This window comes from Lutjanus erythropterus, chromosome 3, assembly GCF_056507025.1.
Source record: "Lutjanus erythropterus isolate fLutEry1 chromosome 3, fLutEry1.hap2, whole genome shotgun sequence".
Classification (NCBI taxonomy): domain Eukaryota; kingdom Metazoa; phylum Chordata; class Actinopteri; order Lutjaniformes; family Lutjanidae; genus Lutjanus; species Lutjanus erythropterus.
The window spans coordinates 8,622,532-8,633,481 of NC_139319.1; the positions used below are offsets into that span (position 1 = coordinate 8,622,532).

General features: G+C 42.1%; 1 protein-coding gene across 3 annotated transcripts; it reads right to left on the reverse strand.

The window, feature by feature from the left end:
* Window positions 1-424: 424 nt before the first annotated feature.
* Window positions 425-9,327, reverse strand: LOC146329619 (limbic system-associated membrane protein-like). Of its 3 annotated transcripts, XM_084714890.1 has the most exons (7): window positions 9,094-9,327; window positions 8,127-8,402; window positions 7,636-7,956; window positions 6,731-6,985; window positions 4,854-5,108; window positions 2,993-3,247; window positions 425-1,045 (listed from the first exon to the last, which is right to left on the reverse strand). In XM_084714890.1, the coding sequence occupies exons 1-7, from the start codon at window positions 9,164-9,166 to the stop codon at window positions 954-956; spliced, it is 1,527 nt and encodes a 508-aa protein (XP_084571016.1). In that variant the 5' UTR covers window positions 9,167-9,327; the 3' UTR covers window positions 425-953. The 3 variants fall into 3 exon arrangements, with proteins under 3 accessions (XP_084571016.1, XP_084571018.1, XP_084571017.1); XM_084714892.1 differs by lacking the exon at window positions 6,731-6,985; XM_084714891.1 differs by lacking the exon at window positions 2,993-3,247.
* Window positions 9,328-10,950: the final 1,623 nt, after the last annotated feature.

The following is a 10,950-nucleotide window of genomic DNA, read 5'->3' on the forward strand; positions in this document are numbered from 1 at the left end:
TATACACGTTAAATACAGTGTGATCGTGAATCAAGGATGGAGAATTCATTCATTCATTCAAGACAAAAGCTTTATTCCAATTAATGGGTGATGTACACAAAAATCTTAGCAAAGCCACTATGTCTTTTATGTGATTACAGCAGTTTTTAAATTATTATGAAGTCTTGGTTTGTTAAAGATAAAAAATAAAGAGACAATCCAAGTGATATGCAGCTTTAAGATCTTTGCATCCTGTTGGTCAGATCTATTTTTATGTGACCAGCAGGAAACGTCAACGTTAGGATCATTCAGATCGTACACATGGTGGCTTTCATGGAAGAAATCATCAACTTAATGTTAAAACATTAACAAATAAAACACAATTGTGGCAACAAGGTCAAATCTATTGGCACTTTTTATGAAACTTTTTAACGAAATTTGGTACAAATATTTGTGATCCAAAGAGGATAAATCAGTTCAATCTACTGGAAATACTTTCTTTCTGCTAAACAGAAATTAGTTCCTACATGAAACTGCCCACAATGCCTGTGCGTTATCTTGAGTGACCAAGTGATTATTTCTGGAAAGAGACATCACTGTTGAGTTTATCAGATGAAATAAAATTTGATTAAATAAAATACAGCCACACATAACTTATTAGTTATCATGCTAAAGTCTGCATAAGTAAAAAAAAAAAAAAAAAAAAAAGCAAAAATCATTTAAACTTTACTCACACATGAGTTAAGTCCTCCAGTGGTTAAATGCCAGTATTACACTGTAAAAAGTGAGTGTTCTCACACAACAGGCTGCCTCCTCAGTGTCTGTACAGAACTTATGATACTGACATCAGATGTGAGCTACAGTCTATAGGACATGGACAAACACATTTTATTGTCCATTTATATTCCTTAGTGGTTAAAATAGTGTTGTGTTGTTCTTGAAACTAATCTCCTCTTACATTCTCTGGAATCAACTCAAACCAGAGCACAGAATAAAATCATAAAACACAAAATGAACCAGTGAATCAGTGATGTTGGCTGCAATCTGTTTGAGGCTGATTTCAGACCTGTGGACAAACATGGACAGTTAACCTGAGACGCTGTCAGTCAAAATCTTTAAATTAAAGACTGTGATGGTACATCTTTACATTACAGTATTTATATTCGTGGGTTGTTGGCAACATAATATGGAGCCCAAAAACCAGCAAAAGGCAGGAAAAGGTTCTCAGGTGACTCAAAGATCTACTGCAACTGTGAACACTAACAAATACTACTGAGAGTTACATAATTAAAATGGACTGTGAGAAGAAATCTAAATCTTTATATTTTTCCAATTAGTATAGCTGGGTGTCGCTACTCAAAAACCTGTAAATATGTTCATTTTTGAAGATTTTAAATCATTCTGCAGCCTGCCAGTAGTGCCTACAAAGCTGAACATTCAAGCCACTCTAAAAACCTTTTCCCATGTGACATGACATAGGTTTCTTTCCAATCAGGCATAACATTAAGACCACTGACAGGTGAAGTGAATAACACTGATTCTCTCTTCATCATGGCACCTGTTAGTGGGTGGGATATATCAGGCAGCAAGTGACCATTTTGTCCTCAAAGTTGATATGTTAGAAGCAGGAAAAATGGGAAAGCGTTAGGATTTGAGTGAGTTTGACAAGGGCCAAATTGTGATGGCTGGACGACTGGGTCAGAGCATCTCCAAAATTGCAGCTCTTGTGGGATGTTTCTGGTCTGCAGTGGTCAGTATCTATCAAAGTGGTCTAAGGAAGGAACAGTGGTGAACCGGCGACAGGGTCATGGGAGGCCGAGGCTCACTGATGCACATGGGGAGCGAAGGCTGGCCTGTGTGGTCCGATCCAACAGACGAGTTATTTTTGCTCCAATTGTTGAAGAAGTTAATGCTGGTTCTGATAGAAAGGTGTCAGAATACACAGTGCATCACAGTTTGTTGCGTATGGGTCTGCATAGCCACAGACCAGTCAGGGTGCCCATGCTGACCCCTGTGCACCGCCGAAAGCGCCAACAATGGGCACGTGAGCATCAGAACTGGACCATGGAGGTGCGTGTGCGTCACTTACCTGGGGAACACAGTGCACCAGGATGCACTATGGGAAGAAGGCCGGTGGAGGCAGTGTGATGCTTTTGGTAATGTTCTGCTGGGAAACCTTGGGTCCTGCCATCCATGTGGATGTTACTTTGACATGTACCACCTACTTAAGCATTGTTGCAGACCATGTACCCCCCTTCATGGAAACAGTATTCCCTGATGGATGGGGCCTCTTTCAGCAGGATAATGTGCCGTGCCACAAAGCAAAAATGGTTCAGGAATGGTTTGAGGAGCACAGCAACAAGTTTGAGGTGTTGACTTGGCCTCCGGACTGCCCAGATCTCAATCCAACCGAGCATCTGTGGGATGTGCAGGACAAACAAGTGCGATCCATGGAGGCCCCACCTTGCAACTTACAGGACTTAAAGGATCTGCTGCTAACATCTTGGTGCCAGATACTACAGCACACCTTCAGGGGTTTAGTGGAGTCCATGCCTCGGCGGGTCAGGGCTGTTTTGGCAGCAAAAGTGGGGCCAATATATTATTAGGCAGGTAGTCCTAATGTTATGCATGATTGGTGTAAACCCTCAAGGTTGAAGGAGCAGCAAACAAACAAACAAACAAACAGGGGGCAGCAATTTACCAGAGTGACTGCTACCTGTGTAGCTAAAGCTACCTGCCATGTCTGTTATATTTCTGAGTTGTGTTATAATGTTTCACTGCCTTTTGTCAGATCTTGGGCTCTTTAGATGCTCCATAATTCAAACAAAAAGATAAATTCTAAAAGGATAAAGCACATACAATAGCATGAATTTAGTGTGTAACAACCACCAAATGGTTGCTTTTTAAGTCTAATGTATCTACATTTGCAGATGACGGTAACCACGACAACTCCTGCTGTCACGTTTTTAAACTGAGTTGAATCAGAAGTTAAGGAAAGTAAAGTTGAACTCACCTTGGATGACCACGTTAAACGTCACAGTGACACTCCCCACATCGTTGCTGACAGTGCAGTTGTACTGTCCTCCGTTCTCAGAGGACACAGAGCTGATGGTGAGAACGCTGTCGTTGAAACGGGAAGGTACGGTGAACGGGTGCGTCCAGGTGTACGAGGGGCTGGGGTTTCCCACAGCCGAGCAGTTCAGTTGTAGAGGGTCTCCTTTTCTGATGGTGATTTCTGATGGTGGTATTGAGTTGAGCTGAGGCTTATCTGTGTGTTGATTGACAAGGAAGAAGAAGAGACAGAAATGCAACACCCGTCACAGAGAGGCCTTTTCCATCAGAAGGGGCGTGACTTAGACTCTCTATTACTGCAAACAGGTAACAAGTGTACAATCAAAAACAGGTAATAAAACAGGTGATCACTGTTTGTGATTGTCGTCTTACAAAATACGCTATAGAGTGCCTAAGTCACGCCTCTTACAGTGTGCTCAATGAACTGTGAATTACACATCATGGCACCTGTTAGTGGGTGGGATATATTAGGCAGCAAGTGAACATTTTGTTCAGCTGATGTGTTAGAAGCAGGAAAAATGGGCAGGCGTAAGGATTTGAGCGAGTTTGACAAAGGCTAAAGTGTGATGGCTGGACGACTGGGTCAGAGCATCTCCAAAACTGCAGCTCTTGTGGGATGTTTCTGGTCTGCAGTGGTCAGTATCTATCAAAAGCGGTCCAAGGAAGGAACAGTGGTGAACCGGCGACAGGATCATGGGAGGCCAAGGCTCAATGATGCACATTGGGAGCAAAGGCTGGCCTGTGTGGTCCGATCCAACAGACAAGCTACTGTCGCTCAAATTGCTGAAGAAGTTAATGCCGGTTCTGATAGAAAGGTGTCAGAATACACAGTGCATCGCAGTTTGTTGCATATGGGGCTGCATAGCTGCAGACCAGGTCAGGGTGCCCATGCTGACCCCTGTGCACTGCCGAAAGCGCCAACAATGGGCACGTGAGCATCAGAACTGGACCACAGAGCAATGGAAGAAGGTGGCCTGGTCTGATGAATCACGTTTTCTTTAACATCATTTGGATGGCCAGGTGTGTCGCTTACCTGGCGAACACATGGCACCAGGATGCACGGCAAGCCGGTGGAGGCAGTGTGATGCTTTGGGCAATGTTGTGCTGGGAAACCTTGAGTCCTGCCATCCATGTGGATGTTACTTTGACATGTACCACCTACCTAAGCATTGTTGCAGACCGTGTACACCCTTTCATAGTAACGGTATTCCCTGATGGATGGGGCCTCTTTCAGCAGGATAATGCACCGTGCCACAAAGCAAAAATGGTTCAGGAATGGTTTGAGGAGCACAGCAACAAGTTTGAGGTGTTGACTTGGCTTCCAGATTCCCCAGATCTCAATCCAACCGAGCATCTGTGGGATGTGCTGGATAAACAAGTCGGATCCAATGGAGGCCCCACCTCACAACTTACAGGACTTAAAGGGTCTGCTGCTAACATCTTGGTGCCAGATACTACAGCACACCTTCAGGAGGCAGCATTTTACCAGAGTGACTGCTACCTGTGTAGCTAAAGCTGCCTGCCATGTCTGTTATATTTCTGAGTTGTGTTATAATGTTTCACTGCCTTTTGTCAGATCTTGGGCTCTTTAGATGCTCCATAATTCTAACAAAAAGATAAATTCCAAAAAGATTAAGCTCATATATAGCATAGCATGAATTTAGTGTTTAACAATCACCAAATGGTTGCTTTTTGAGTCTAATGTATCTACATTTGCAGATGACGGTAACCACGACAACTCCTGCTGTCACGTTTTTAAACTGAGTTGAATCAGAAGTTAAGGAAAGTAAAGTTGAACTCACCTTGGACGACCACGTTAAACGTCACAGTGAAACTCCCCACATCGTTGCTGACAGTGCAGTTGTACTGTCCTCCGTTCTCAGAGGACACAGAGCTGATGGTGAGAACGCTGCCTTTGAAACGGGAAGGTACGGTGAACGGGTGCGTCCAGGTGTACGAGGGGCTGGGGTTTCCCACAGCCGAGCAGTTCAGTTGTAGAGGGTCTCCTTTTCTGATGGTGATTTCTGATGGTGGTATTGAGTTGAGCTGAGGCTTATCTGTGTGTTGATTGACAAGGAAGAAGAAGAGACAGAAATGCAACACCCGTCACAGAGAGGCCTTTTCCATCAGAAGGGGCGTGACTTAGACTCTCTATTACTGCAAACAGGTAACAAGTGTACAATCAAAAACAGGTAATAAAACAGATGATCACTGTTTGTGATTGTCGTCTTACAAAATACGCTATAGAGTGCCTAAGTCACGCCTCTTATGATGTGCTCAATGAACTGTGAATTACACATCATGGCACCTGTTAGTGGGTGGGATATATTAGGCAGCAAGTGAACATTTTGTTCAGTTGATATGTTAGAAGCAGGAAAAATGGGCAGGCGTAAGGATTTGAGCGAGTTTGACAAAGGCTAAAGTGTGATGGCTGGACGACTGGGTCAGAGCATCTCCAAAACTGCAGCTCTTGTGGGATGTTTCTGGTCTGCAGTGGTCAGTATCTATCAAAAGCGGTCCAAGGAAGGAACAGTGGTGAACTGGCGACAGGATCATGGGAGGCCGAGGCTCAATGATGCACATTGGGAGCAAAGGCTGGCCCGTGTGGTCCGATCCAACAGACAAGCTACTGTCGCTCAAATTGCTGAAGAAGTTAATGCCGGTTCTGATAGAAAGGTGTCAGAATACACAGTGCATCGCAGTTTGTTGCATATGGGGCTGCATAGCTGCAGACCAGGTCAGGGTGCCCATGCTGACCCCTGTGCAATGCCGAAAGCGCCACCAATGGGCACGTGAGCATCAGAACTGGACCACAGAGCAATGGAAGAAGGTGGCCTGGTCTGATGAATCACGTTTTCTTTAACATCATTTGGATGGCCAGGTGTGTCGCTTACCTGGCGAACACATGGCACCAGGATGCACGGCAAGCCGGTGGAGGCAGTGTGATGCTTTGGGCAATGTTGTGCTGGGAAACCTTGAGTCCTACCATCCATGTGGATGTTACTTTGACATGTACCACCTACCTAAGCATTGTTGCAGACCGTGTACACCCTTTCATAGTAACGGTATTCCCTGATGGATGGGGCCTCTTTCAGCAGGATAATGCACCGTGCCACAAAGCAAAAATAGTTCAGGAATGGTTTGAGGAGCACAGCAACAAGTTTGAGGTGTTGACTTGGCTTCCAGATTCCCCAGATCTCAATCCAACCGAGCATCTGTGGGATGTGCTGGATAAACAAGTCGGATCCAATGGAGGCCCCACCTCACAACTTACAGGACTTAAAGGGTCTGCTGCTAACATCTTGGTGCCAGATACTACAGCACACCTTCAGGAGGCAGCATTTTACCAGAGTGACTGCTACCTGTGTAGCTAAAGCTGCCTGCCATGTCTGTTATATTTCTGAGTTGTGTTATAATGTTTCACTGCCTTTTGTCAGATCTTGGGCTCTTTAGATGCTCCATAATTCTAACAAAAAGATAAATTCCAAAAAGATTAAGCTCATATATAGCATAGCATGAATTTAGTGTTTAACAATCACCAAATGGTTGAGTCTAATGTATCTACATTTGCAGATGATGGTAACCACGACAACTCCTGCTGTCACGTTTTTAAACTGAGTCGAATCAGAAGTTAAGGAAAGTAAAGAAAGAGGGAACAGAACAGTAAAGTTGAACTCACCTTGGACGACCACGTTAAACGTCACAGTGACACTCCCCATATTGTTGCTGACAGTGCAGTTGTACTGTCCTCCGTCCTCAGAGGACACAGAGCTGATGGTGAGAACGCTGCCTTTGAAACGGGAAGGTACGGTGAACGGGTGCGTCCAGGTGTACGAGGGGCTGGGGTTTCCCACAGCCGAGCAGTTCAGTTGTAGAGGGTCTCCTTTTCTGACGGTGATTTCTGATGGTGGTATTGAGTTGAGCTGAGGCTTATCTGTGTGTTGATTGACAAGGAAGAGGAAGAGACAGAAATGCAACACCCGTCACAGAGAGGCCTTTTCCATCAGAAGGGGCGTGACTTAGACTCTCTATTACTGCAAACAGGTAACAAGTGTACAATCAAAAACAGGTAATAAAACAGGTGATCACTGTTTGTGACGCTATAGAGTGCCTAAGTCACGCCTCTTACAGTGTGCTCAATGAACTGTGAATTACACATATGTCGTTTGTCACTTTAAAACATAACAAGTCAAGAAACTCACTAATTTGTGGTAGGTTGGTCATGGTTTAGTTTAATTTGTGTTTTATCCAGCAACTCCTGGTCCTTTTATCAGCTGGGCTAACTAGCTGGCTAACCTTGCTACTCAAAAAAAACCACACCTTACTACCTTGGAACTGAAGTGCTGGGCTGAAGGTATGTTAGAGGAGGAGTGAGGAGGGTCATGGGGTTTGTACTGTGTTGCACGTCACCGAACCATGTTTGAGGTCTGGTCAAAAAAATCCTGAACGCAGAAACAGTGAACAACAATTTATTGGCCCAACTCCAAAACTCCCCCTTTCCTTTTCACAGACTTTAATATGGGCATAGATATAGTGAAAGAGAACAACAGGATGAACAAAGATCAGCTGTTTTGTCAGACTCACAGTGGACAGTTGCAGTGATGTTTTCTGACCTCACCACTGGAGGGGGCTGTGGCCCTTCAGGTCCCAGTTCAAGCTTGGCTTCACACCAGAACTGGCCTCCATCATCTTCTTTACTGGGAGTGATGTTTAAAGTGTAGATACCAGACACTGGTTTCTTCTCTGTGTTGGACTGTATTAACTGACCCAGTCTTGTCTGTCCTCTGTAGAAGGTGACAGTGAGGTTTTCAACAGGAGCAACGTTGGAGAATTTACAGTTCAGAGTCTCCTGACGATCCTCAAACATCTGAGAAGCAAAGTGGATGGACACAGAGTCTGGAGGCTCTGTGAAGACAGAGAGAAAGACAAGCAGAGACATACAGAGTCAGACACACAGAGTATAAATCACTTTGATTGTAAATTTACTGTGACTCTATTCCTTTAGCACTCCTTCTATATAAAAGATGAAATGAATTAATGACAACAGTATTTTGTTCAACAGCAAGTTTACTTACGGTAGAGAGTTACAGGCAGTTTGGTACAACACTGCCGACTAGTTTGACCACTATCATCGTTATAATAACACAAGACAGATGGGGCGAATTCAGTCATTCTGTCGACCGTCCATGTGAGCGTGGTCCCGTTTTCTGTTTGGACTCCCAGAGGTATTTCCAAACCAGATGCATCAGTCTGACAGTGTTGACATACAGAGCAGCTGGCAGAGGTTGGGTCACCATACTTCACTACCAGTCTGGATGGAGTGAATACAGGTTTATCTGCACAGCCTTCATCTGTAAGACAAACATTAAATTTCACTTTAAAAAGCTCTCCACACAATAACAATCAGTATTGTTGCTTGTAGCTTGACTTTTTATTCAATTTTAGATATTTTTTTAAACAATGGGAAGTGCAAGTATAAATGAACACACAAACACACTGTAAATATCCATACAAAACCTTTAATACATCGTACTTTTACATGATGTAGTTATGCTGTATTTTTATTTATTTAAATATTTACGTGTTCTGATCAATTCATCAATAATAATAATAATAATAAACAATATATTCATCATCATTATCATCTGTCTTTCACAAATATTCTTTATACTTCATACTGTGAACTTTTGTTTTTTTTTTATTTTTCATATGTTCATGACAGTGTCATATTTTTCTATTTATTCTTCTTGACTTACAATACTTGCTTTCATATTTATATTTTTCTCATACTATGTTCACTATCATGCACTAACATACCACAGCAAATTCCTTTAATAATAATAATGATAATGATAATAAAACTTGATTTGTCTAAGAACAAAAACACTAAGTGCTGGAAAAAAGTACAGAAGGATGAATGTCCAGAGGAATCGCAAAAATGGTCAAATGAGATAAAAATTAAAGGCACTGAACAGAAAATGTAAAAAACATAACAAAACACCAGTAATTCCCTTCATAACAAAGTACAGACTCTTCACTTACCGCAACAGGAAATGTGGAAGTCACGCAGAAAACTCATCAAAGAAACAACCAGGAGAAGATATTGGAAGAACATAATTCCCAGTTATTTTTTGCTAAAACAAATAATAAAATTTGTCGAAGATAAACCCAAATTTTTGGAACTGAAGGAACTGAATGTGTTCACACCCTTTTCTGATTCCCTACTGTAGCTGAAAAATGTGTGCAGTTCAGTCCGTTCTCACACCACACATCCTCTCTACGTTTGTTCCGTTGTGAAAGTGAAAGTGTGGCATCTCCACACACTCCCCTCCCTCATTATGAAGATATGAGCACAATATAATGTGTGTTTTTCAAGCCTAATAAAGAAAGAAAAAAAGAATGATTTAATTAGATTTAGAGACATTTTAATTGTAGCCTGCATCTTTAGCTCTGAATTTCTTTATGTTATTGCAACTAAAAAGTTTTATTTTTTACAGTTTTTTGGCAAAGTTAACAAATCTTAGTTGTTAACATCTATTAAAGGTTTACATGTTAACCAGGGTACTATAAAAAAATGTTAATTAACGTGTATCATCAAGTTCACAGTTAAGCCATTTCATTAAAAGAAAAACGTTTTGTTTTTATATAAATGGTAATTTAAGGGTAATAACTTATTTGCCCATCCTCCAGTTTAATGATCAGAGGTGTGATTAAAGGCTTGGATTGGCCAGAGAAGTTTTTCAGATTTCAAATTGGGCTGTGGCGTTCTTAAGTTTAGGAATGGTTGATCTATTTTGGGTAAACTCCCATGCCATCAGTCTGAGGACATGCATGTCCACAGATGACAGGCTTGTCTGCACAGGAGCAAATTACACCACCCTTCCTCACTTTGCACTCTGGGTAATTGCGTAAGCTTCAGACCACCACTGTCTGACCCACTAAACTAGTAACCAACATGCTGCCACACACATTCGGGGATATTTATCTCTGCACATAATGTCTGCAGGCCTACAAAACTTTACATATTTATGGAGGCAGTTTTGTCATGTGTAAACAGAGCCGAGCGCAGAGCTGTAGAGTAATTGTTCCTCCACTTCCCGGGGATCGTTATCGCTCTGTTTCCTGAGAACCCTCCCATAACTGTGTCTGCCATTTACATTTTACCAGTATTTACACAGTACTAACTGCTCTATTTTTCCTATCTTGTTCTGCTTCTCTCAAGATTATAGACAAAGGATCACAGAAGATATTTTCATTTCAAACAGTGACAGAACAGCAGAGCAACACGATAAGAAAAGAAGTGGTTATACAGAGGAAAACTTCAACTAACTTTGAAAGTGTTCAGGGATTGTAGGACACTCTTTGTTTGGTGATTACAAACCATGTGAAACCCTAAATGGGGCAAATAAAACAGAAACAGAACATCGCCATGTAAGACTGGACTTGAGCAACCCTTTCTTGGCCAAGTTGAACCTACTGCTTTTCCAGAGTGGCTGTATGTATCAAATACAGGAAGGTGATTTCTGTGTGTTTATGTTTGCATGTTCTCCCCGTGTCTGTGCGGGTTCTGTCAGGGTACTCTGGCTTCCTCCCACAGTCCAAAGACATTCAGGTTAATAGGTTAATTGATGAGTTGGTTATTATTGTGCAACATGTCACAGCAAAATAATTGTGTTGTCCAAAATGCCTTGACATAAAATAATATACCAGACATAAATGCACCAGTATAGTTTCATGTTTGACATTTGTGTGATATCTCATAAGAGTCGCAGAGTGATGTGACTGGAGAGTGACATTAATCAAATCAACATTAACATTTTTCAATTGTTTTCCTCACCTCTTATCCCATTAAAGGCATAGTTCACCCAAAAATGAAAATTAAGTCATTATCTACTCACC

Bases quoted from the DNA above. Each gene is read 5' to 3' on its own strand.
- LOC146329619 (XM_084714890.1), bottom strand. From the start codon at position 9,166: ATGTTCTTCCAATATCTTCTCCTGGTTGTTTCTTTGATGAGTTTTCTG. The intron at 7,957-8,126 runs GTAAGTAAACTT...CTGTCTTCACAG, and splicing joins ACTGCCTGTAACTCTCTACC to AGCCTCCAGACTCTGTGTCC. The intron at 1,046-2,992 runs GTGAGTTCAACT...GTTTGTCCACAG, and splicing joins GTTTAACGTGGTCATCCAAG to GTCTGAAATCAGCCTCAAAC.